Raw genomic sequence first — 26,478 nt, 5'->3', positions numbered from 1 at the left:
AGTGCTAAAGAGATGGGGTGGGGGTGGGAGTCTCACTGAGTAGGTCCTTCCCACCCCTTTGACCAGTCTGAGAGTCCCCAGTTCTTCTCCTGTAACACCAAGAAATTATCCCTCTTCCCCCAGCACCCCCAAGGCCCTTGACGTCTCTGGTGTCTCCCACCAACCTCTCGGTGTCTTGGGATCCATTCCCCACCCATCCCCTGACTCTGCCTGGCCCCATTTGTAGGTCAGGTGGAGAGCCAGTCTCGTTGGGACCGGGTGCGCATCTTCCGGGCAGAGAAATCCTATGCAGTGCAGAGCGGACGCTGGTACTTTGAGTTCGAAGCAGTCACCACGGGTGAGATGCGAGTGGGCTGGGCGAGGCCTGACCTGCGGCCTGACGTGGAGCTGGGAGCTGATGAGCTGGCCTATGTCTTCAATGGGCACCGCGTGGGTACCTCCCTGGGCTCCTTTCTGCCAGACCCTGTGGTCCCTCCCACAGCTCATATACTCCAGCCCTGCCTCTGTCCGTGCCCCACTGTCCACTCCTCCCTGCATCTGCCTTACCACTCATTCATCCGTCTGTCCATCCATCCATCCATCCATCCATCCATCCCACCCTCCCTGTCCATGCATATATCTTTTTAAAAATATTTAGTTAGTTATTTGAGAGAGAGAGAGAGTGAGGATGGGCAGGGGGAGAGGGAGAGGGAGAGTGACAAGCAGACTCCCTGCTAAGTGGGAAGCCCAATGTGGGGCTCGATCCCAGGACCCTGCGATCATGACCTGAGCTGAAGGCAGACACTTAACCGACTGAGCCACCCAGGCGCCCTTGTCCATACATATATCTATCCATCATCCATCTCTCTATCCAACCATCCTTCTGTTCATCCATTCATCTACCCACAAATCCAATTATCCATCCATCTACTCATCTGTTCAGATAATCACTTGACTGTCCACATTTCCATCTGTTTATTCATTTATTTGTTAGTTCAGTCATTCACTTATTTAATCAATTTGTGATTTCATTTATTTATCGAATCCTTTAATGCATGAATCCATCAATTCATCCATTTATCCACCCATCCGCCTGCCCATCCATCCACCCACCCACACATCCATCTGTCTTTCTGTCTATACTTTCTTCCTTCCCTGTATCAACCCATGTAGACTCAACTTCCTTTCCACTCTTCCATCCAGGCATACACCCTACCTCCCATCCATCCAACCCATTATCCATTGATCTATTCCAGGGGGCATATTGGTCTATAGGAGTCTGTAGACATTGGCAGGCTCGTTGTTCCTTTCCATCCCTCTCACTAGCTGCCGCCCCCAACTCCCCACTACCACTCTGGTGGTCTGCAGAACCCCAGCCATGGAAACATAGAGAGCTCAGGCAGAAGAGATGGGATACAGAGATCAGTGGGAAGGTAGAGCGTGAAAGCCTACCCCTTACATTCCAAGGATCTTGGATACAAATGTGGGAAATGATGGGGGCCCTGTTGGGGTGACCCCTCTTCTGTCCCCCACGCCCTGGGCCCAATGCCTTGCGTATGGATCTTTCCATGTCTCTCCTTGCTTCTGTGTGTCTCCGTTTCTCTGCGTGTCCCTCCCACGCCGCATCTTCCCCTTCATCTCCTCACAGGGCCAGCGCTGGCACTTGGGCAGTGAGCCATTTGGGCGCCCGTGGCAGCCAGGTGATGTTGTGGGCTGCATGATCGACCTCACAGAGAACACCATTATCTTCACCCTCAATGGCGAGGTCCTCATGTCCGATTCAGGCTCTGAGACGGCCTTCCGGGAAATCGAGATTGGGGATGGTGAGGGCTGGCCTCCTGGCTCCTTTCTGGTTTTCTTTCCTCTCACCTGACCCTACACTGGGTCTCTAGCTTCCTGCTTTTCCATCCCTTCCTTCCACTGTACCTCCTCCCCTCCTGCCCCTGCCCTGCCCACCTGTCCTCACCCCTGCCCCTCTGTCCCCTCCCACCAGGCTTCCTACCTGTCTGCAGCTTGGGACCTGGCCAGGTGGGTCACCTGAACCTGGGCCAGGATGTGAGCTCCCTGCGGTTCTTTGCCATCTGTGGCCTCCAGGAAGGCTTTGAGCCATTCGCCATCAACATGCAGCGCCCAGTCACCACCTGGTTCAGCAAAAGCCTTCCCCAATTTGAGGCCGTGCCCCTTGAGCACCCCCACTATGAGGTGAGGACTGACCCCACTCAGTACCCTCTGGTCTGCCTCCAAACCTCATTCTTCCCACAGTTCTCTTCCCCAAGTTTCTCCTTTGCTTCTGTGTTAGCTCACAAACCGTGTAGAAGGTCATGTCCAGACAGTAGGCTCCCAAGGCTGCCTTGTAGGGTATAACCTCAGCAACCCACAACCTGTCTGACCTCCAGGGGCCTTGCCTATTAAATAGGGGAAGGGCAAAAAGAGGAGCTGGGTTGAGTGACCCAGACGGGAATTTCCAGTCCTTATAGTTATCGCATCTTATAGCAAGGTTTAAAGAAACGTAAATCTCTTGGTACATTTTGGCACCATCCTTACTAATTGCTATTTGTATATACGTATTTTTTTCAGTTTATTTGTTTTTAACAGCTCTTCATTAATCCGAGTACCCTAGTTTTTAGGCTCTAGTGTCTTTTCTTTACCAAGGTTAAACTTAGCATCAGACTTTGACTGTAAAAAGCTCACGTAGACCAAAGTGATAGTCCTTTTCTCAACCTGGGAAGAACCCGAATCCCACATGGCTGAACTTCAGCAGGTACTTTAGATAATCAGCCACACCTCGGTTGGCTTCTTATTTGCTGTGTGGCCTTGGGCATGTGACTGTCTCCTCCTGAGCCTCAGTTTTCCCATCCATGGCATTGTTCAGATCTCCTCACATAATCCTTCTCCCTCTCTCTCTGTTCTGAATCATTTGAATAAGTTGGAGACATACATCTTTTTTAAAAATTTTTATGTAAGCTCTATGCCCAACATGGGGCTCAAACTCACGACCCTGAGATCAACAATCACATGCTCTACCGACGGAGCCAGCCGGGTGCCCCCATTGTGCCTCTTTATCCCTAAATATTTCAATGTTGCATTTCTTCAGAACAGGCTATACCCTTACAGAACTGCAGCTATGAAAATTGGTCATGAAAATCAGGAAATTTAACACTAATACATACTCTTACCTAATTCATAATCCATATTCAGATTTTATTAATTGTGGTGACAATGTGTCTTTTTATTTTTCTGGTCCAGGATCCAATCCAGGATTATATGTTGCATTTAGTTGTTATGTCTCTTTATTCTTTTTTTTTTTTAAAGATTTTGTTTGTTTACTTATTTATTTATTTAAGAGAGAGAGAGAGAGCACGAGCAAGTGGGGCCTGGGGCAGAAGGGGAAGGAGAGGGACAAACAGACTCTGAACTGAGCGTGGAGCCCCACATGGGGCTCGATCTCATGACCCTGAGACCATGACCTGAGCAGAAACCAAGAGTCAGATGCTTAACCAGCTGAGCCACCCAGGCGCCCCATGTCTCTTTATTCTTTAATGTCAAATGTTCCTGAGTCTGTGTTTGTCTTTCATGCCATTAACATTTTTTGAAGAGTACAGACCAGTTATTTTGCAGATTGTCTCTCATTTTGGTTTGTCGAATGTCTCCTCATGATTAGGTACAGGTGACACATTTTTGGCAGGAATGCCAGAACATTGTGTCCTGCTTGATGCAGGATATCAAGAGGCACATAACGTCATTATGTCTTATTACCAATTACTTTAATTTTGACTGTTTGGTTAAGGTGGAGTCTGCCAGGTTTCTCTACCATAAATTACTATTTTCCTCTTTGTAATCAATTTGTGGGGAGGCATTTTAAGACTGGGTGAGAATGGATGGGTTTTAAGCAGTTTAGATCTGAGTTTTGGAAAGGTCCCCATTGAGAGTGGATTACAGAGGGTGACAGTGAAGGCAGAAAGACCAGAGGTGCCAGGGGCTGGAGAGGTTGATGGAGCCGACGTTGAACCTCCTAATTCCTGCTAATGCCAGATGTGTTCTCAACCCAAAGAACCGAATGCTAGACAGCTGTGAGAATGAATAGACTAACCTACACACAACCACGTGGACGAGTCTCAGAAACATAATGCCGAGTGAAAGGAGGCAGACACAAAACAGCACAACTGTGGGTTCCCATTTGTAGACAGTTTGAGAACAGGAAGAGCTAATCTGTGGTGTGTTAAATCAGGAGGGTGTTACTGTGAAAGAATATCTGAGATGTTCAGTTACTCTGCACCCAAGTCACAAGAGGGAGACGGTCAGTAGACTGTCGCCAAGGAGCAGAGCGAAACTGGGCTTATAAGAAACGGGGGAGAGCGGAGAAAAAGACCCTGCAGACAGTCTGGGAACAGCAAATCTTGGCCACAGTTTCGAGGTGAATTCACTGGCTGGCAGAGAGCACAGAGGTCTTGGCATTTGGCCTTTGGAGAAGAGACAGGAAAGAAAGGGAGCCACTCTTGTTGTTCATGGAGTCTCCAGAAAGCCTCTGAGAGGCTGTCTTTGGAGCACCGAGGCCAGGCATCTGTCCTCTGTCAGCTCCTGCCTCTTGTTTAGGCTAGGTTGGGACATTTCCCTCATCAGAATCCCTCACTGTCTTTGAGAGGGTGGTGACTGAATGGGCACCAAGGGGGCTCCTGGGTGGGTGGGTGGGCCTTGGTCAACTTGGTCAAGTTCTATGTCTCCGTCTGGGTGCTGGACACACAGATGGGGTCACTCTAAAACTTTACCGTGTTGTGCATTATGACACGTGCATTTTTCTGAATGTTATATTTCCATATAAGCAAATTTAGCAAAAATTCATCTGGGGGGGGCCTTTACAAAACTCTGGCCCTTCTGGCCTATTCTCCCGGAGAGTCTCCCCAAGACACCAGGAGGGCAGGGCCTTTGTTCTGCTCACTGATGTGTTCCCAGCACTGGGGAATGGTGCCTGGCACATAGTAGGGTCTCAGGAAGTATTTGTGGAATGGATGGATGGGTGGATGACGTCGTCTGGAGTGAGGCCTGTGTGTAGATATGTTCAGAACGTTCCCCCAAGTGATTCCAGAGTCTGGCCAGGGCTGCCACCGTACAAGGTGCCCAGAGATCAGCAGAGGGCTGAGCATACCCTACAGCCATGCTGTGTGTCCCGCAGGGAGCCCATCCACTCAGAGGAGTGAGTCTTTGGCTAATTCTCACACAGGTGCTCTAAGGCCTCATGGTGGCTCCTTGTGGACCGGGTTTAGGACCCGTGGCCTAGCCTGCCTGCCTGGCTCAGTCTTCCTGCTCCCCCTTAGGTGGCCCGTGTGGACGGCACCGTGGACACGCCGCCCTGCCTGCGCCTGAGCCACCGCACCTGGGGCTCCCAGAACAGTCTGGTGGAGATGCTCTTCCTCCGGCTCAGCCTTCCAGTCCAGTTCCACCAGCACTTCCGGTGCACCGCAGGGGCCACCCCCCTGGCATCCCCCGGCCTGCAGCCCCCCGCTGAGGATGAGGCCCGGGCGGCGGAACCCGATCCCGACTACGAAAACCTGCGGCGCTCAGCGGGGCGCTGGGGTGAGGCTGAGGGGGGCAAAGAAGGAAATGCCAAGGAGGGGGCGCTCGGGGGCAATGCCCAGGCTGGGGTGGAGGCCCAGCCCATCAGGGCGGAGAATGAGAAGGATGCTACCACAGAGAAGAACAAGAAGAGAGGGTGAGTTGAGGGCAGGGCCGGGGTGGGGTTTGGGAACCCCAATTAGGCACCCCACTTCAATAACATGAGAAATCCCACTGTGTCCCTCGGTGGCCCCACATATGCTTAACATTCTGGAGTCAGAATCCTGAGGGAGCCCATCATGCCTCAAGTGAACCCCGCTATCTCCTGGGATGCTCTCATTTCCCAGAGAATAGTTAGGGTATCCCACTATGTCTATGGAGAACTCTGCTATCCTTGGGGTACCTGGTAAGTCCCAAAGCATTTCACCCAGTGGACTTTATTATCCATGGACACTAAAGTGGACAGACACTAAAGTGTCTTGGGAGTGTTGACGATACCCCAAGGTATCCCAGTGGACACTGCTGGTCTTCTAAACTGGGGTCATTTCTGTGTCTCAAATGTGCCCCCCCAAAAGCTAACTTCAAAGGAGACCCTCAACAGGCATTAAACCTGACTTGAAACTAAATGTGCTTTCCCCCACTATCACAGTGGTTTTCAGTGGGATGTAGTTCTGTGTCTCTTGGCGGATCTTTGGAAATGGTGGATGATTTTGGTTATCACAGTTTGTTGGGATGGTGGTGATGCTACTGGGGGACTCCAGGAATTCTACAGGCTTTTGGTGTACAAGACAGTACCACACGATGAAGGGTTGTCCTTTCCCAAATGCCTTTAGCACCCATATGAGAAATGCTGACTTAGGGGGACCACTGTATGCCCCAAAGGGAACCTCCATGTTCCCAGAGGCACCTTTAAATTTGGGCATCTGCAAGCACAGAGCACAGCATCTCCAGAATGGATAATGGTGACTCAGTTGGCAATTTTATCCCTCTAGAGGAGGGGACTTGGGTATTAGAAATGGGATGTGGGGGTCATGAATGTTGTGGTGGAGAGGGCTGGGGGCTGGGCTTGAGAGCTGGTTCTCACAGTAGCCTCTCCTCCCCATCACCAGGTTCTTATTCAAGGCCAAGAAGGCCGCCATGATGACCCAACCACCAGCCACTCCCACTCTGCCCCGACTCCCTCGAGAGGTCGTGCCCGCTGACAACCGTGATGACCCTGAGATCATCCTCAATACCACCACGGTGGGAATCTAGGACCCTCAACTCTGAGACCCCTCAGATTTCCAAATTTCATGCTGCAATCCCCTTGTAATCCCCTTACTGGGGACACCCCAATATACACTGAAGACCACAAAATAGAGCACACACTGATTTAGTCCTTTGAACCTCTAAATCCATATACCTAGAGGGACTAAAAATTGCAGGAACACAATGAAGCTATAAGGCACACTGATAAAACTCCCAGGATCCAGAATCCAGAGGAAATACCAATACAGACTTGAGACCTCATATTTGTGTTCACCCATATAAACTCAATACCCCCAAATTTAATAGCTATTCTAGTATATTCTTGGGAACCAACATTCACAATTACCCCAGTAGAGTTTGGGGATTTCCCAAATGTGAAATGTTTTCTTTTTTTTTTTTTTAAGATTTTATTTATTTATTTGAGAGAGAGAGAGCATGAGAGAGAGCATGAGAGGGAAGAGGGTCAGAGGGAGAAGCAGACTCCCTGCTGAGCAGGGAGCCCGATGCAGGACTCGATCCCGGGACTCCAGGATCATGACCTGAGCCAAAGGCAGTTGCTTAACCAACTGAGCCACCCAGGCGCCCTGAAATGTTTTCTGAGACAGCCTTGTGGTTAGGATTATGGGCTACCTGGGTGCCAAGTGGGTAAGTCACTTCTGCTCAATGCCTTCTCCTTTATGGAAGTTTTATGGGTTTTCCCATCAGTAAAATGGGGATACAAATTGTACCCACTTGGTGGTGATTAAGTTAATTAATTTGTGAACTATTTGTCAACTATTATTTATTAATAACTCTCTAATTTGGAGAGGGACCCAAATTCGGGGGTATCACAAATAGTCCCAAGAGGATTCCCAAATCTAAAAATATATCAGTAGACACAGAAATAGAGGGACATAGACCCCGGGGTGTGTGTGTCTCAAATCCAGTAATTTCTTGAACTCCCAGAGGACACTGTGAATCCAGAGAGACCAACTTAGAGTTCCAGGGAAGCCCTGTGTCACGCACCTTCTGGACTGACCATTGGTCCCCTTTTGCCTCTCTAGTACTATTACTCTGTGAGGGTCTTCGCTGGCCAGGAACCCAGCTGTGTGTGGGTGGGCTGGGTCACCCCCGACTACCATCAGCACGACATGAACTTCGACCTTAGCAAGGTCCGGGCAGTGACGGTGACCATGGGGGACGAACAAGGCAACGTCCACAGCAGGTGAGGAAAGAGGCTGGGACTGTGGAAGGTGAGGGGTCAGCGCTGGGCACCTGGCTCTCCCCAGGCTTGCCCCAGAAGCTTTCCTCCCCCTCTTCTTCTCCTCTTCTCTCCCTGTTTACTTTCCTGCTCTGGGTTTTTCCTCCTCTTCTGTTTCTGTTTGGTCTTTTCCATTTTCTCTTCCTTCATCTCATGCTCCCCTTTCTACATTACCTCCTGTCTCTGTTCTCTCTTCCTGCTCCCCTTCCCTCTCTTACTCCCAGAACCCCCAGCCAACTTCTAAGAACTCTCGCTCTGAGGGGCTTGGGGTTTCGGCACTCGGGTCTGCAGATGGGGGTCTGGGGGTGGAGCTCGGAGGTCCTGGTAATCTGGGAGTTTGGGGAAGGAAGTGCCCAGGGTCCAGAGCACCTTGGCTGAGGAGCCATGCACTGACTGCTCCTGTTTCCTACAGCCTCAAGTGCAGCAACTGCTACATGGTGTGGGGCGGGGACTTCGTGAGCTCCGGGCACCAGGGCCGGATCAGCCACACAGACCTCATCATTGGCTGCCTGGTGGACTTGGCCACTGGCCTGATGACATTTACTGCCAATGGGAAAGAGAGCAACACCTTTTTCCAGGTGAGCCCAGCTTAGCAATAGTGTCCTCATGTCCCAGAATGCTGGGAAGACCCTTCCAGACCGCCTCTGAGGACAGACCCCAGAGAAGGCCAGGCCTTGGGAAGGCCCTGGGAGACCACCTAGTTAACCATTCACTGAACTGACACCCAGAAAGGAGGAGACAGAGCACTGCCTTGACCTTGGAGAGGGGTCCATAGTCCCTCTTGGGCCTGCTGACACCAATCGCCAACTTTTTGCCAATCAGGGAACACCCTAGGACGAGTCCTCGGGTGGGCTTTTCCCTTTCAGCATTTCCTGTTGCAACACTTATTTTATTTATTATGAAAGATTTCAAACATACAACAAAATCAAAGGAATTGTACAGTGAACGCCCATATGCCGACTACCAAGAACCTACCACCCTTCGTGTATTCATCCACTTATCCATCCATTAATCCATCTAATTTGGATTTTATAAAACTTTATTTTAAATGGAGAATTTCAAAAATATGCAAAATGGAATAGCATACTGGACCTCCATGTCCCCAATCTCCAGCTTCAACTGTTACCCACTTGCAGCTGATCTTGTGTCATCTTTTTTTAAATAAAGATTTTACTTTATTTATTTAAATAAAGATTTTACTTTATTTATTTATTTGAGAGAGAGAGAGTGCAAGAGAGCACAAGAGGGGGTGAGGTCAGAGGGAGAAGCAGACTCCCCACCGGGCAGGAACCCCATGCTCAATCCTGGGACTCCGGGATCATGATCCGAGCTGAAGGCAGTCGCCCAACCTACTGAGCCACCCAGGTGCCCTGATCTTGTGTCATCTTTACCCTTTATACCCGCCTTCACTTCCACACCCACTGGATGATTTTGAAGATATGGTTTCATCTCTTTTCAGTGTGTATCTCTACAAAAGTAAGGATTCTTTTAAAAAGCATAACCACTATACCACTCGTATAAAAAACCCCTAGTAATTCCTACTTAATTAATCCAGTCCGTGTTCACATTTCTCTGGTTGTCTCAAAAAGTCTTTTTCCCGTTTGTTCATTTGAATTGGAATCCAAATAAGGTCATGTATTTTAGTTAGTTGCTATGCCCCTCAAGTCTCTCATATGTAGATTTCCCTTCCGTGTCTGTCTTCTTCTCTGAAGTGTGTTTGTTGAAGAAACCAGGCTGTCTGTCCTGGAAAGCTTTGCTTCTCAAAGTGTGGTCCCCAGATCAGCAGGATCTGCATCACCTGGGGGCTTGTTAGAAATGAGGAATCTCAGGCTTCCCCCTAGACCTGCCCAGTGAGAATCCGAAATTTAATCCTGGGGGATTCGTGTGTCTACCACCATCTGAAGAGTGCTAGCCTGGCTTCTCAGTCTGCATCTGGCTGATGCATCCCCGTGGTGTTGTTTTAACATTTTCCTCTGTCCCCTGTATTTTCTGTCAACCGGCAAACGGGTCCACAGGTGTGGTTAGATTCAGGTTTGGCAAGACTGCTTCACAGATGATGGTGTTTGTGGTGATGGAGGCTGGGTGGGTTCCACTGCAGAGATCAGAAGGGCTGGCGGGAAAGTGCAGTCAGAAGATCTTCCTGGGTTTTGACGAATGAGTCTTGGGAGAGAAATGGAAATGGTACCAGGTGGAGGGCATGAAATGCACAATGACCCAGAAGATAATGTTGCCCCTGGGGGAGGTGGAGGAGGTTGGCCTGTCTGCATCAGAGGTGGTGCAGCCCACGAGCAACCTCGGGGTCCCTGCGGCATTTTCAGTGCCTGAGGTTGGATCTGTAAACACCAGCAGGATCAGGCTGGGGCAGTCAACCCCAGAGTTCAGGATCCAGAGTCAATGTCACCTCTAGTTCACCCTCTTCCTCACCCTGGCGTTTTCTTCCTTGCCAGGTGGAGCCCAACACGAAGCTGTTTCCTGCCGTCTTTGTCCTGCCCACCCACCAGAACGTCATCCAGTTTGAGTTGGGGAAGCAGAAGGTAAGAGTGCAGTGATGGGGCAGGCTGAGGCGGTAGGTGCGGGAGGTCAGGCTGCCAGAGTGGCTGAAAAGTGGGGCAATCCGGGAGGTCTCCCTGGAAGCAGAGTGGCAGGACAGAGAGGGCTGGGAATCCTGACCAGAGCACACCTCTGTGCCCCTAGAACATCATGCCGCTGTCGGCTGCCATGTTTCTGAGTGAACGCAAGAACCCGGCCCCGCAGTGCCCGCCTCGGTTAGAGGTGCAGATGCTGATGCCCGTCTCGTGGAGCCGTATGCCCAACCACTTCCTGCAGGTGGAGACACGGCGTGCAGGCGACCGGCTTGGCTGGGCCGTGCAGTGCCAGGAGCCGCTGACCATGATGGCTTTGCACATCCCTGAGGAGAACCGGTCAGGGCCAGCCCAGGCTTGTGGGGGTGGGATGGGTATTGCAAGTCCTCTGGGGTCTGGAACCCTCTCAGTGCCCCTCTCCACCAGTACCCCAGGACTCCAGCCAACACCCCAGTAGGCCCCAGATCTACCTCAGGGGACCCTGACTCTCAGCTCGGGCATCCCCAGATAAGACTCCGGGGGACTCCAGACCCACCTCAGAGGACTTTAGGCCCATTATAGTGGACCACAGACTCATATCCAGGGACCCCAGACCTACCCCACAGGGCTCCAAGCCCATTTCAAGGAGCCCAGATCCACACTGAGGAGCCACACGAACTCCAGGAGCCTCAAGTGCACCTCAGAAGGACATGGACATTACTCACAGAGGCCCGGATGCACCCCAGGGTGTCTTGGGCACATGCAGGGAGACTCTGGATGTATCACATGGAAATCTCAAACCCATTCCAGGGGACCGAGACACACCCAGAGTAGAGCAGTGTTCACATGTATGGCAGGAATGCTCTCAGGTACCTTGAACAGACTCCAATCCCAGACACCCCGGGAGGCTCTGATATGTTGCATCTTTCCTTTATTCATTCAACAGATAGCTCTGAGCTCTTCCTGTGTGACCAGCAGCATTCTAGGCTGGAAACACCAAACCCGTGTGAACAGACATTCTAGCAATGCTCATGTATAACTCAGGGGGCTCAGACTTGCCCAAGGGGACTCAGACCCATCTCTGGGAGTTCCAGATACACGCACTCACTTACTTTATCAATCTATCCATCTATTTAACAAGCATTTATTGAGCACTTACTATGTGCTAAGTCCCGTTGAGGTGCTGGGAATATAGAAAAAAAAAAAAAAAAAAAAAAAGTGCCCCAAAGGCAGAAATGTCCTGCCCTGGTGGGGTTTACATTCTAGTCGTATTCAAACATAGCCAGGTTACTCAGTGAGCCTGCCAGAGGGAGGTTCAGTCCCAATTTGAGGTCACCAGATCTCCTCCATGTACTCTCAGATACCCCAGAGTACCAGACCATCCCACCAGGGATCCCAGATACATCCCAAGGAGCCCCCAGACCACCTCGGGGACGTCCAGAACTTTTAAAAGACTCCTAGACCCAGCTCCGCAGACCTCACAGAACCTTGACCCAGCAGGACACTGGGAGTTGACACTCACCTTAGCATTTCTTTGCCTCTCTGTGGTCTGTCCCTGTCTGTGGCCCATGTCCTGTCCGCCGCAGTTGCATGGACATTCTGGAGCTGTCGGAGCGCCTGGACCTGCAGCGGTTCCACTCTCACACCCTCCGCCTCTACCGCGCGGTGTGCGCGCTGGGCAACAACCGCGTGGCGCATGCTCTGTGCAGCCACGTGGACCAGGCGCAGCTGCTGCATGCCCTGGAGGACGCGCACCTGCCCGGCCCGCTGCGGGCCGGCTACTACGACCTCCTCATCAGCATCCACCTCGAAAGTGCCTGCCGCAGCCGCCGCTCCATGCTCTCTGAGTACATCGTGCCCCTCACGGAGGAGACCCGCGCCATCACTCTCTTCCCACCTGGAAAAAGTGCAGAAAATGGCCCCCGCCACCATGGCCTGCCCGGCGTTGGCGTCACCACCTCGCTGCGGCCGCCACACCATTTCTCCCCGCCCTGTTTCGTGGCTGCCCTGCCGGCTGCTGGCGTGGCGGAAGCTCGGGCGCGCCTCAGCCCCAGCATCCCTCTGGAGGCGCTGCGGGATAAAGCGCTGAGAATGCTGGGGGAGGCTGTGCGAGGTGGTGGGCAGCACGCACGTGACCCTGTCGGGGGCTCTGTGGAGTTCCAGTTTGTGCCCGTGCTCAAGCTTGTGTCCACCCTGCTGGTAATGGTTTCCTCCTGCTTCCCTCTGTCCCATTCTTCTTCCACATTCCAAATCATCCATCAATCCCCCTCTCATTTATGCATCCAACCACCCATTCACCTCTCCATCCTCCACCTTTCAATTTATCCTTCTATCATCTACTCTCTTTCGTTCACTTTTCCTCCCATCCATTCATCTGTCGTCTATTAATCTGTTTATTGATCTTTTCTCCCTTCTTTCCATTCGCCCATCCAAACAACCATCATTCATCTATCCTCTACCCGTCTATTCAAACATACCCCCATCTTCCTCTCCACAAGTCCATCCATTTATTTATCCTTCCATTCTCTGCCCACATATCCATCCATCCGTCCATCCATCCATCCATGTATCCATCTATCCAACTTTCAATCTAGTTGTCCGTTCATCCTTGCATTTACTCATACATCAGTATATCTACTGTTCCATCTATTCATTTATCCACCTAGCCATTTATTTATTAATCTCTTTCCTTTCCTACATCCAATTATCATCCTCCTTCCACCTGTGCATACATTCATCCACATATCCATCCATCCACCCATCTGCAGGTTCATCTGTTCCTTCATCTTCCACCTGCCTGTCTGTCCACCAATGCATCTCTCAATCCATATATATATACACCTATCCACCTACCCACAAATCCATCCAACTAGCTACATCCATTCATCTACCCACCATACACTCATTCTTCATCCTTTATTGCATGTATCTTTTCATTCATTCACATACTCATCTAATGTCTCATCCATATATCCATCCATCCATCCATCCAAATTTTCATGTGCACACCTATCCACCCATCCATCATCCAGTCATCCCACCCCACCCCCTGGCTATTTACCCATTTATCTATTTACCCATCCACTCATTTACATCCACCTACCCACCTATCCATACATTATATATCCTGTCATTCATCCACCCACCTCTTCCTCTACCTTTACCTTTACCTCTCCAACAATTATCTGCCCACCAATTTCTCTCCCCTTCATACCTCTACTGTTTCATCTATTAATTCAGCCAACAGTTCTCCCCCGACCCCCACGTATCCATCTCTCTTTCCCCATTGTTTTTCCCTTTCATCTACCTGCTCTCCCTCCATCTGTTAGCATCTTCATTATGTTTACTGAGGGCTAGCATATACTGGGAGCTATGAGAGCATCCCATCAGGGTAGGGTGTGTCCTGTTCCAGAGTTACATGTGCTCAACCTTAGGAGAAAGGACATTTACTAGTGAAGGGAGAGGTGCTCACGTTTGGCTGTGTGGTCTGGGCCAGGTTAGGTGGTATACAGGGTGTGGATCTGGGGGGATCTTAAGGAAGATGAATAGCAGGGCGGGGGATGCCATTTCTTTGTGTAGGAGGAATCATACCTAGCCCATGTAGGAATGCATCTGACATGTGCAGGAGAAGCAGATCTGGGGAGTGAGGCTGGGATGTTGATTTGGAGGTCTTGTGGGCCACAGTGAAGGACCCAGGCTTTGTCCTGTAGGTGATGGGCATCTTTGCCGATGAGGATGTGAAACAGATCTTGAAGATGATTGAACCTGAAGTATTCACTGAGGAAGAAGAGGAAGAGGAAGAGGAGGAAGACGAAGAGGAAGATGAAGAGGAGAAAGAGGAGGATGAGGAGGAAGAGGCACAGGAGAAAGAAGATGAGGAAAAAGAGGAAGAGGAGACAGCGGAAGGGGAAAAAGAAGAAGACTTGGAGGAAGGGCTGCTCCAGATGAAGCTGCCAGAATCTGTGAAGTTACAGGTGGGCTGATTCTTCCTGCTCTCCAGCCTCCCCCCATCGGGGCTGGGAGACACAGGATCTGGTGGGGCATGAGTCTGGACTTGGTCCCGAGGAAGTGGGGAGCTGTGGAAGTGCCACAGACGATTGGAGTGCTGCTGGCTTCAGATGATCTCTCTGGTTGCCATGGGGCACGTGGATAGGAGAGAGAAGACCGTGGAGAAGGCTGGCTTAAGGATCCAGGCAGGAAACGATGGTGGCAGATAGGGCAGGGCCATGGAGAGGGGAGAAGAAGCAAGAAAAGTTTCAAGGATGGTCTCATCACCATCGTTCCTACTGCATGGCTGTCCTCCCACAGATGTGCCACCTGCTGGAGTATTTCTGTGACCAAGAGCTGCAGCACCGTGTGGAATCCCTAGCAGCCTTTGCGGAGCGCTATGTGGACAGGCTCCAGGCCAACCAGCGGGACCGCTATGGCCTCCTCATGAAAGCCTTCACCATGTCTGCAGCTGAGACTGCCCGACGTACTCGCGAGTTCCGCTCCCCACCCCAGGAGCAGGTACTCTGACCCTTGACCCCAGCTGGCCTTACTGTCTAAGCCCCAACTTTAGCCTCTCCCCCTACTGATGGTACTATACCTTTAAACTCATGCTTGACCTCTGACCCTATTGATACAATTATTTCTTACTCTTCTACTTCTCTCTGAACCAGTCTTACCTCTTAGTCACTTCAGACGGACACTGACTCCTTTCAAACCTCTAGTCTCTCAGATAGTGTTTACCAGCTCATGACCTTAAGTGGGGACTCACAATTCAATCTTTGATCCTTGACCTCAGAGTTTCTGCTCTTGGGCCTCTGACCCTCATTCTAACTTTTGACCTTCTTCTAGATAAACATGCTATTGCAATTCAAAGATGGTGAGGATGAGGAAGATTGTCCTCTCCCTGAAGAGGTCCGACAGGATTTGCTCGAATTTCATCAAGACTTGCTGGCACACTGTGGTAAGAGAGATCATCCATCTCCCAAACTTTCTCTCGAGACCTCTCCTGAAGTTTCCCTAAGATTTCCTGATCTTAAATATGTACAGTATTGGTGCAATGTAACTTCTGGTTGAGTGAATGAATACGTGAATGAATGAATGAATTAGCAGACATATTAGTGAACAGACAGAGGATGAGTGGAAGGATAAGTTTGCATGGGTATGTGAGTGGGTTATACAGGGATGGATGGCTCTAGGCAAGTGAATGATGAGTGTGTAAATTGGTGGATAGAGAGATGAATGAATAAAGAAATGGGTGAAGAGATGTCTGGGTGGATGGGTGGATAAAGAGAAGGGTGATGATGGATGGGTGGATATATGGGTAATTGAAACTTGGATGGAGAGATGGTTGGGTGGCTTGAGGGATGAATGGATAACCTCCATTGTTTCTGATAATAAGTCAGTTAATAATCTTGCTAAGATTCTTTTATATGTTATGAGTGGTTTTTCTCTAGCTTTCAAGTTTTCTGTTTGCCTTTCCTTTGAAACAGTTGGGTACCATGTATCTAGGTATGGTGCTCTCTGATTTTATCTTACTTGGAGTTTGTTAACTTTCTTGGATGTTGTAGATTAATATATTACATCAAATTTGGGACTTGTGGGCTATTATTCTCCAAGTATTTTCCCTGCCATTTCTCACCTCTCTTTCTGGGACTCGCACTATGCGTATATTTATATACTTGATGGTATCCCACAGGCTCTGAGGCTCTGTTAGTTTTTCTTCAATCTTTTTTTTAAAATATTTTATTTATTTATTTTGACAGAGAGAGAGAGAGAGAGAGAGAGAGAGAGACAACGAGAGAGAGACAGTGAGAGAGGGAACACAAGCAGGGGGAGTGGGAGAGGGAGAAGCAGGCTTCCCACGGAGCAGGGAGCCCGATGCGGGGCTCGATCCCAGGACCCTGGGATCATGACCTGAGCCGAAGGCAGATGCTTAATGACTGAGCCATCCAGGCGCCCCTCTTCATTCTTTTTTGCTCTTCAGACTGGATAACCTCTGTTGTCCTACCTTCAAGTTCACTGATTCTTTCTCCCACCAGCTCAAATATGCTGTTGTACCCCTCTAGTGATTTTTAAATTTCAGTTATTGTACTTTTCAGCCCCAGAATTTCTATATGGTTATTTTTTATATGATCCACCTCTTTATTAATATTCTCTATTTGGGGAGTCATTGTCACCATACTTCTCTTTAATACTTTCGACATGCTTTCCTTTAGTTCTTTGGACCTATTTACAATAGTTAGTTTAAAAGACATTTAAAATTCTTCGAAGGATGAATAAATGAACAAACATATGAACATATGGAGAAATAAACAAAAAACCCAAGAATGCACACCTAAATGAGGAATGAATGAACCAATGAATGAAGAAGTGAATGAGGAGAAGAATAAGCACGCAGACGAATGACACCTTCTCCCTTTGACCAACTCCAGGAATTCAGCTGGAGGGGGAGGAGGAGGAACCAGAGGAAGAGGCCACCCTGGGCAGCCGCCTGATGAGCCTGTTGGAGAAAGTACGGCTGGTGAAGAAGAAGGAGGGGAAATCCGAGGAGGAACCACCTGCTGAGGAGAGCAAACCCCGTGAGGACTGGGGCCTTTGGGGAGGGGACAGGGATGGGGCAGGCAGCCCTGTACTTGGAGAGCCTCTAGGTCCAAGACAGGCCATGAGGAGCAGGGCAAGGGAGCGGTAGGTTAATGAGAGAGGAGGAGTGGGGGGGTGGGGTGAGAGAAGAGGCATACTGGAAGTGTGGCCCAAGTGTGGGGGCCGCACGGTACGTGTGTTGGACCAGCATCCATGTGGCCTTCCAGAGCAGAGACGTACATCCCACCTTGAGATGGTGGCAGCTTCTCTACCACCATGGCTTCTGTGTCCTCAGGGCTTGTCTTTGGTTTCCTCTTTTTTTTTTTTGGTGAAATGATTACTACGCTGAGGGATTAGAAAAGCAGTTCTGATAAATGTTGGGCCAATGGGCCATTATGCAAAATGTATTTTAGCTCCATCCAACAAGGACAGAGTCCCTGATGTTGGTACAGGGTTTATTCTACAACATTCAAGAAATGGTTATTGGGCCAGCTCTGGGCCAGGCACTGTTGGCAGGGCTGGGGAATACTGTAGGGGGAAAGAGTCAAAATCTCTACCTTCCAGGAGTTTATAATATTATAACAGATACACATATACATATTCCATAATGTCAGGTGGCCATGGGTGCTAAGGAGAAAAATAAAGCTGAGTGACAGAACAGAGAAGGGGTGGAGATGGAGGGGTCAGAGTGGGGGAGTGAGGTACGCAAAGATCTGGGGAGGATAATTGGTACAAAAGGAATAGCCAGTGCAAAGACCCTGAGGCAGGAACGTGCTTGGTGTGTTTAGAGGCCAGTGTGGATGGAGCAGAGTGAGCAAGGGGAGAGGGGCAGGAGATGAGTCAGAAGGGACAGGGCCAGATTGCGTAGCACTGGAAGGTCATGAATTGACACCATCATTCAGTGCCAGTGCATGGAGGTTTCTCTTAACCCTGAGACATGTGAGACATCTGTGCTTTCTCCCAGAAATCCTGGGAAGGAGAAGGGTTGGGAAAGAAAGAGAGACAGAGAAAGAAATGGACACTGGATGTAGGAGAGATGAGTCCCAGGGAGATGTCCAGGGAAAATAAAACGGTTCATTTTGATATCATTTCCAAATGATACTGAAGGCCACAGGTTTTCCTTGTGTCTGTTGTCTCTCGATGAAAAATCAGCAGTATTTTTACAGACCAAGTGGAATTATGACTTGTGCCTTCAAAGGTGAATTACATATTTCAAAGGTGCTTATAATGTTACTCTGGTATTTTGAAGTGATACAATTTCTTTTTCCTCTTGAAACCTTTAGGGGGCCCTTGCTGTCTGGGTATTAGGGTGAAGAGAACAGGGAAGCTCTTAGGGCAATAAAAAAAAAATCTTCCAGAATCTGCCCACTCCTGGCAGATGGAGAGTTGGGGAGATTAGTAACTGAAAAGCCCTCTGGAAAGCGGGGCCCTTTCTGCATTGTTCGGGCTCAAGGCCCCAACCTGGCAGTGTTCTGATGCTTATGTCCCTTCCCAGAGTCATTGCAGGAGCTGGTGTCCCACACAGTGGTGCGTTGGGCTCAAGAGGACTTTGTGCAGAGCCCCGAGCTCGTACGGGCCATGTTCAGCCTCCTGCACCGGCAGTACGACGGGCTTGGGGAGCTGCTGCGTGCCCTGCCCCGGGCATACACCATCTCACCGTTATCCATGGAGGACACCATGAGCTTGCTTGAGTGCCTTGGCCAGATCCGGTCCCTGCTTATCGTGCAGATGGGTCCCCAGGAGGAAAACCTTATGATCCAGAGCATTGGGTGAGGCCCTGCCCCCTCCCTGGATTTTGCACATCCTCCAGGAAGGAGGGGGGGCCCTCCTAGCTCCAGCTTGTCCCCCTGGCTCATGTCCCCTGGATGCAATAATGTCTCCTTCATCCACTTCATCCACTCCTGCCCCATCCTTGGGGTGATATATTTCTCCCAGTAGCTAGCCCATCTCCCTGGCTAATGTCCCCTCCCCTCCCTTCTTCCATCCAACCCCCGGGGTAACAGCTCTTACTCACCTGTGACTCTTGGCACAAGATTTACCCTCTTTGAGCTTCAGTGTTCATCTCTAAATTGGGGAAGAGCCATGCCTACCTCATAGCTCATGCTATTGATAATGGTAATGATAGTATTGAGCACTCACTCAGTGTCGAGTGCCTCATTCATTCACTCAGCAAGCATTCATTGAGCACCTACTCTGTGCCAGGCCCTTTCTAGGCACTTGGGGAATACAACGTGCAACGTGGTAAGGATCTCTGCCCTGGGGGAGCCCACCTTGGATCCGTGCGTCAGTTTCCTTTTCTATAAAATAGGGATAATTATAGTTCCTGCCTTCCAGAGTGGACATAAAGATTGAATGAGCCCAAATCTGTAAAGGGGGATGGTGCCAGGCATGAAGGAAGAGCTCAGTAAATGTTGACTGTTATCCCAGTGGTGGTGACAGCTCTCCCAAGGGCCCAGGGGCTCTCGCTGGACTTGGGCCCCACCTGGCCCCTGGCGACCCCGTGTACTCTACCTGTTCACAGGAACATCATGAACAACAAAGTCTTCTACCAACACCCGAACCTGATGCGCGCCCTGGGCATGCACGAGACGGTCATGGAGGTCATGGTGAATGTCCTTGGCGGTGGTGGCGAATCCAAGGTAAGGGGCCTGTGTGGGCCGAGGAGCTCAGGGCAGGGGGCCACTGAGGGGGGCAGCCACTGACCACCGGCCCACTCTGCCTGCCCAGGAGATCCGCTTCCCTAAGATGGTGACAAGCTGCTGCCGCTTTCTCTGCTACTTCTGTCGCATCAGCCGGCAGAACCAACGCTCCATGTTCGACCACCTGAGCTACCTGCTTGAGAACAGTGGCATCGGCCTGGGTGAGAACCCCTGAGCCCGGACTGGGGGGCTGTCCCCCATGGCCCACTCTTGGCGGTCCATCCAAGCATTCAACTCTGCTGGCTCACTCACTCATTCAGTCATTCAGCAAACACTCACTCTCAACCTACCCCTAGGCTGTAGCCCTGTGATGAGCAGGGCTGGGGATACCCTGCCAGCCCCGGCCCTGGCCCTCACAGGGCTCACGGTGCAGCGTGGGAGACAGACAGTGACAGCCCACAGTGGTCAGGCCAGAGGAGGCACCTGACCTAGGCTGTAAAAGGGGTGGTCACGGAGGGCTTCCGAGAGGAGGTGAGACACGCAGCAGTGAGACGGTCAACTATATACCTCTGAAGACATTCTCCCTGCCCCTTGCCCTCACAGGCATGCAGGGCTCCACGCCTCTGGATGTGGCAGCTGCCTCCGTCATCGACAACAATGAGCTGGCCTTGGCATTGCAAGAGCAGGACCTGGAGAAGGTGTGGAAAGAGGAGGCCTGGCCCCTACGTGGCCCCTAGGGGCACCTGCTAATTTGGGACCCACTCTATAGGATGGCCCAGGATTAAACCAGAAGAGGAATCATTTGCAGGGGAAGAGCAGGACCTAGTCCCTCATTCATGGGCCCGAGTGCAAATCCACTCCTCACTCTCCTGCAGCTGCATGACCTTGGCACATTTCTTGGCCCTCTGTGCCCCCCACTTCTGTGGGTGGTGACTTAGGGCATGGGCTCTGGAGTTCAGCAACTTAGGCTAACTCCCCTTGCTCTCTTGCTGTGTGGCCTTGGACAAGTGACTTAAATCTCTGGGCCTCTGTCTCCTCGTCTGTCGAATGGTAATAGAATAGCGTTGTCCTCAGGATAAAATGAGTTAATCCATGAAAGCATTTATAAACCAGGAAGCACGCAGTAAGAGTTATCTGCTGTTGTAGTATTACCCATTCAACAACTATTTCCCGAGTACCTACTACGTGCCAGGACCTGTTCCAGACAGTAGGGGTGTGACAGTGATGGAGAAAAGCAAAAATCCTTGTCCTCACGAAGCTGACATTCTAGTTGGGAAGTTGGATAATAAACAAGATGAATAAGTAAAATATATCGTGTATGAGCTAGTGACGAGTGTTAAGAATGAAAAAAGTGAGCCGGGGGAGAAAAACATCAAGTGTCAGGAGGGTGTCCAAGTTTAGACAAGTGTGATCAGAGAATGCCTCACTGAGAAAGTGACATTCAGGTAAAGCTCTGAAGGACGAGAGGGGCCATACGGACATCAGGGGGAAGAGCCTTTCAGGCAGGGGAACAGCAAAGGCCCTGAGACAGAAGGGAACCTCGTGAGTTTGAGGAACAGCAAAGAGACCAGAATGGCTGGAACAGAGGGAGTAAGGGGTTAGTGGTGGGAAGTGAGGGCAGGGAGGTGACAGGGAAGATTGTGCAGAGGGTCTTAGTGGACCACCGAGAGGGCTCTGGGTCTTACCCTAAGTGAGGTGGCGCCACAGGGGGGTTCCAAGCAAGGAAGGGACACTTCTGTGTGTTGGGGGAGCCGTTGGGTGGGATAGACCAGGGGAGCAGGGAGCCCAGGAAGGAGGCCGCTGGGATGGTCCAGGTGGGAGATGAGGGTGGAGGAGGAGGAGGATTGTGTGCTGAGAGATGCAGAAATGAAGCCGGTTGCAGAGCTCCAGGGATGGGCAGGGACGTGTGAGCCTTGGGGGGGAAACTGTGGGTCTGGCCTCTGGCTGAGGCCCTCTCCACCGGCAGGTGGTGTCCTACCTGGCAGGTTGTGGCCTTCAGAGCTGCCCCATGCTCCTGGCCAAAGGGTACCCAGACATCGGCTGGAACCCGGGGGGCGGTGAGCGCTACCTGGACTTTTTGCGCTTCGCCGTCTTCGTCAACGGTGAGTCAGGAGTTGGCGGTGGCAGGGCAGGGGGCTGGGGGCACTGACCAAAGCCTCCCTGGGGTGCGGGCCACACCCGGAGCCACTGGCCCAGCCTGGGCAGGGGTTCCTCTGGGTGGGCGGGGCCGGCAGGATGCGCGGACCAATGGGGGCCTGGCGTTAGCCCTCGAGGCCCTGGGTCCTGGGCTGCCGGGGCGGTGGGGCCGGGGTTCCCTCTGGGCAGTGGCTCATGAGGCCTTCTGACCCCGCCGGAGCCGCCAGGTGAGAGCGTGGAGGAGAACGCCAACGTGGTGGTGAGGCTGCTCATCCGCAAGCCTGAGTGCTTCGGGCCCGCCCTGCGGGGTGAGGGCGGCTCGGGGCTGCTGGCCGCCATCGAAGAGGCCATTCGCATCTCTGAGGACCCGGCGCGCGACGGCCCAGGAGTCCGCAGGGACCGGCGGCGTGAGCAGTGAGTCTCCTGCCTCCTCTTCAGCGGAACGGGCCCACCTGCTGGGTGCCCCTTGCCGCCTCCCCCACACCGCCCACCTTGCCCTGCAGTTTCGGTGAGGAGCCCCCAGAGGAGAACCGTGTGCACCTGGGACACGCCATCATGTCCTTCTACGCTGCCTTGATTGACCTGCTAGGACGCTGTGCACCGGAGATGCACGTGAGACCTAGATGTCCAGGGACAGGGAGTGGCATGCAGGGCCAAACTTGAACCTCTTCAGTCAGGCATTGGACAACATTGACTGAGCTCTCGCTCTGTGGGTGGTCTTAGGTGAGGCAGTCCTGGGGATAGACACACCAGTGACCAAGACAGCCCCAGGCCCGGCTCTCACGGAGCTCCCAGACCAGTGGGGGAGACCAAGCAATGAGGTCCAGAGGTGGTCAGGGCCACAGCAGAGAAGCACGGGCAGAGGAGTCAGGGCTGGGAATTCTAGAGTGTGCCCCACGAGGAGTCCCGCTCTACCTGTCAGTGGGTCAGGAAGGGATGCATGGAGTAAGGAGCATATGGGGCACAGGGTGCTGGATGATGTGCCCACTTCCCTCTTCCAGCTAATCCAAGCCGGCAAGGGAGAGGCCCTGCGGATCCGCGCCATCCTGCGCTCCCTTGTGCCCCTGGATGACCTTGTGGGCATCATCAGCCTCCCACTGCAGATCCCTACCCTGGGCAAAGGTGCGGAGGGGGCAGGCCTCAGCAAGGGAGGGATGCTGCAGAGGGAGTAGATGGGTCTGAAGGGCATCTCTGACCGCCCCCCCTCCCGCCCTCCTGGCCCACAGATGGGGCTCTGGTACAGCCAAAGATGTCGGCATCCTTCGTGCCGGACCACAAGGCATCCATGGTGCTCTTCCTGGACCGAGTGTACGGCATTGAGAACCAAGACTTCTTGCTGCATGTGCTGGACGTGGGCTTCCTGCCTGACATGCGGGCAGCCGCTTCACTGGACACGGTGAGCCCCGTGTAGCCACCCTCCCTGCCTCCAGAGAGGACGCAAGATGGGGCACGGCCATAGCGGCTGTGCTTCTGTTTGTCTGGGCTTGTGTACACATCCTAATCCTCCCCCCCGACCCCCGGCAAGAGAGAAAACAAAAACCAAGATAAACTCTGAGTTCTGGGCGAGGGTGGGTGGAACTCTCCAACATCTCATCTTTCTTATTTAAGAGATAATCATTCTTGATGATGGCTCAGCACCAAGGAGACAGACCTGCGCACGACAGCAGCGATAATAGTTATATAGATATATAATAGTAACACAGATTATAGGAGGGGACACGGCCCAGCAACATGAGGACAGAATGACCGCTGGTGTGGCCAAATGGAGGTCACTGGTGAACTTGCTGAGCACTTGCAGTGAGGTGGTGGGGGAAGAGCCCTACTGGAGGGGGTTTACGAGGGTCTGGCAGGTGACGTATTGGAGACAGCAGGTGTCAACAATTCTGGTGACAGAGGAGGCAGAGGAATGATGATATGCTGGACAGGTGGCCTTGGCTGAGAGAAGACTTTTTTTTTTTAATAAAGATTTTATTTATTTGAGAGAGAGCAAGAGAGATCACAGAGGGAGAGGCAGAGGGAGAAGCAGGCTTCCCGCTGAGCAGGGAGCCCGATGCGGGGCTTGATCCCAGGACCCTGGGATCATGACCTGAGCCGAAGGCAGACGCTCAACCGACAGAGCCACCCAGGCTCCCTGAGAAGACTCTTCTTAAGATGGGAGAAATAACTGTTGGCTGGGAAAGGGAACATGCAACTTGACTCTGTAACTACCAGTGTATCAGAAATACTGAGGGGCAGGGGCGCCTGGCTGGCTCTTTATGTGGAGCGTGAGACTTTTGATCTCGGGGTTGTGAGTTTGAGCCCTGCACTGGGTGTAGAGATTATGTAAAAATTTTTTTAAAAATCTTAAAAAAAAAGAAAACAGAAAGGAAGGGAGGAAAGAAGGAAGGAAAGACAGAAGGAAAGACTGAGGGCAGAGGCACAAGTTAAAGTACACTACCAGGACATGACCAGTCAAAACTAAGATACAGGAAACTCCATTGGATAAATGATCCAGTTTTTCCAGCAAATAAATAGCATTAAAAAGAATAGGAGGGGGCACCTGGGTGGCTCAGTCGTTAGGCGTCTGCCCTTGGCTCAGGTCATGATCCTACCGTCCTGGGATCGAGCCCCGCATCGGGCTCCCTGCTCGGTGGGAGGCCTGCTTCTCCCTCTCCCACTCCCCCTGCTTGTGTTCCCTCTCTCGCTGTGTCTCTGTCAAATAAATAAATAAAATATTTAAAAAAAAAAAGAATAGAAAAGGAGACAATTACAGATGAAAAGACCTGAGACCCAGAAGCCAGACACATACAGTATGGTGGCCTTCTGGGGATCTCATGCCCAGATCCAAATAATCCCAGCTAAATGTAAAGCAATTTTTGAGACAATTGGAGAAAGCTGATCATGAATTTTGCGCGCTTGTTAATTCTGGGTGTGAAAATGGCAGCCTGGGATGTGAAACAGAAGCACTTGTCTGAATAGAGATACATATTTAAATATCTATGGATAAAGCGGTATATGGCTGGGGCTGTACAAAAATATTACAGGAAAAAAAGGTGAGTTTGGAGAGGAAATAAGCCCACAGAGCGATATCTGCTGAACAGTCTACTCTGGATAACGAGGGTTCATTCACTGGTTCCTCGACTTCTGTATGTTTGAAATTTTGCATAGTTCAAAGTAATAATAGAGCCGGTGGTGGGGAGTGTTGCGGGGTGGGGGGCGGGAGATCCGAAGCCAGGGCCACCCGGGGAGCGGAGTGCAAGCAGTCCTGATGCCACCACTCTGCGCCCCAGGCCACTTTCAGCACCACGGAGATGGCGCTGGCGCTGAACCGCTACCTGTGCCTGGCGGTGCTGCCGCTCATCACCAAGTGCGCGCCGCTCTTCGCGGGGACCGAGCACCGCGCCATCATGGTGGACTCCATGCTGCACACGGTGTACCGCCTGTCCCGCGGCCGCTCGCTCACCAAGGCGCAGCGCGACGTCATCGAGGACTGTCTCATGGCGCTCTGCAGGTGGGGCGGGGCCGGGGGTGGCGCAGGCGGGGCGGTGGGGAGAGGGGTGTGCGGCCAGCCTGGGGGTGAGACCCCGCCGCCCGGTGCATGTCCCCACAGGTACATCCGCCCGTCGATGCTGCAGCACCTGCTGCGGCGCCTGGTGTTTGACGTGCCCATCCTGAACGCGTTCGCCAAGATGCCGCTCAAGGTGAGGGCGGGCCCTCGGGCCTCAGGGCTGCGTGTCCCGCACCGCCCAGCCCAGTTAACCTGCAAAATGTGAGGGCAGCATCCCCACGGCAACTTCTCTGGTGTTCTCATTGGCATACTAGGATTTCCAGGACGGTCACTTGGCGTCATTGGTGCCTCTACCGTTTCTTCATTGGTGCTTGATTTGCCTAACACTGAGCCAGGCCTCACCTAAATTCGCACAGATTTGCATGGAGTACACTGCTTTCCCTAATTAGCATGCTTATTCGCATGCCCAGACCACCAGCCTTACTCTTTTCAAATGAGTGCATTGATTTGAATAAATAGCACCCCAACTATTCTGAATATTTGCACGGTGTCTCCTATGATTTTTTTTTTTTAATTTGCCTTCTGGTTTGCATAAGGAGATACCTCCAACTCAGATATCTTGACTGTTTTACATAATACATCTAAATCAGCCCCTGTTTCAAATTTGCATAGTAGGTATGAGGCCCTCTTCCTAATTACCATATATTTGCATGGGGTTCTGCCTATATTTGTTTGCCATGGCCATTCTTGGGAGCACAGATCACTCCGTCCATATGTCCATTTGCTCTTCGCACACAACCCTACCTATGAATTAATATTAGCACGCTTGTTTGTGTGAAGCAACACCAGACAAATGCAGCTCTGGTTGAACAGCCATCCTGACTCTAAATTGGATGGCTAAATTTGCATAGTAAATGGTCCCAGGCCACTCCCCAAGAAGCATACCATTTTCCCTCATTAGCATCATTTGCATAATCCATATCACCTTCATAATTTAAAGGCCCGCACCCCTGGCCTCCTCGGGCTTTCTTTTGCCTGCCACCTATTACATGCCTCTCATCTGTGTGT

At 51.5% G+C, this 26,478-nt stretch overlaps 1 protein-coding gene across 1 annotated transcript in view; it reads left to right on the top strand.

Annotated features, from left to right (window-relative positions):
* The window catches only part of RYR1 (ryanodine receptor 1), a 107,439-nt gene that overhangs the window by 22,705 nt on the left and 58,256 nt on the right, over positions 1-26,478 (top strand). The window contains exons 26-50 of the mRNA XM_073885139.1: positions 227-429; positions 1,628-1,802; positions 1,973-2,181; positions 5,292-5,686; positions 6,639-6,771; positions 7,821-7,981; positions 8,430-8,595; positions 10,465-10,551; positions 10,712-10,938; positions 12,165-12,777; positions 14,289-14,552; positions 14,887-15,087; positions 15,418-15,529; positions 17,001-17,147; positions 18,644-18,917; positions 19,670-19,787; positions 19,876-20,008; positions 20,391-20,485; positions 21,754-21,889; positions 22,151-22,337; positions 22,427-22,535; positions 22,925-23,045; positions 23,150-23,319; positions 25,193-25,413; positions 25,513-25,603. Coding sequence (XP_073741240.1) covers positions 227-429; positions 1,628-1,802; positions 1,973-2,181; positions 5,292-5,686; positions 6,639-6,771; positions 7,821-7,981; positions 8,430-8,595; positions 10,465-10,551; positions 10,712-10,938; positions 12,165-12,777; positions 14,289-14,552; positions 14,887-15,087; positions 15,418-15,529; positions 17,001-17,147; positions 18,644-18,917; positions 19,670-19,787; positions 19,876-20,008; positions 20,391-20,485; positions 21,754-21,889; positions 22,151-22,337; positions 22,427-22,535; positions 22,925-23,045; positions 23,150-23,319; positions 25,193-25,413; positions 25,513-25,603 — 4,748 coding nt within the window. The remainder of the gene's footprint in view (positions 1-226; positions 430-1,627; positions 1,803-1,972; positions 2,182-5,291; positions 5,687-6,638; positions 6,772-7,820; positions 7,982-8,429; positions 8,596-10,464; positions 10,552-10,711; positions 10,939-12,164; positions 12,778-14,288; positions 14,553-14,886; positions 15,088-15,417; positions 15,530-17,000; positions 17,148-18,643; positions 18,918-19,669; positions 19,788-19,875; positions 20,009-20,390; positions 20,486-21,753; positions 21,890-22,150; positions 22,338-22,426; positions 22,536-22,924; positions 23,046-23,149; positions 23,320-25,192; positions 25,414-25,512; positions 25,604-26,478) is intronic.

This window comes from Callorhinus ursinus, unplaced genomic scaffold (assembly GCF_003265705.2).
Source record: "Callorhinus ursinus isolate GAN/ISIS: 27379988/994484 unplaced genomic scaffold, GSC_fseal_2.0 scaffold61, whole genome shotgun sequence".
Classification (NCBI taxonomy): Eukaryota; Metazoa; Chordata; class Mammalia; order Carnivora; family Otariidae; genus Callorhinus; species Callorhinus ursinus.
The sequence above is the reverse complement of the archived record's forward strand: the minus strand, read 5'-3'. Positions and strand labels throughout refer to the sequence as shown.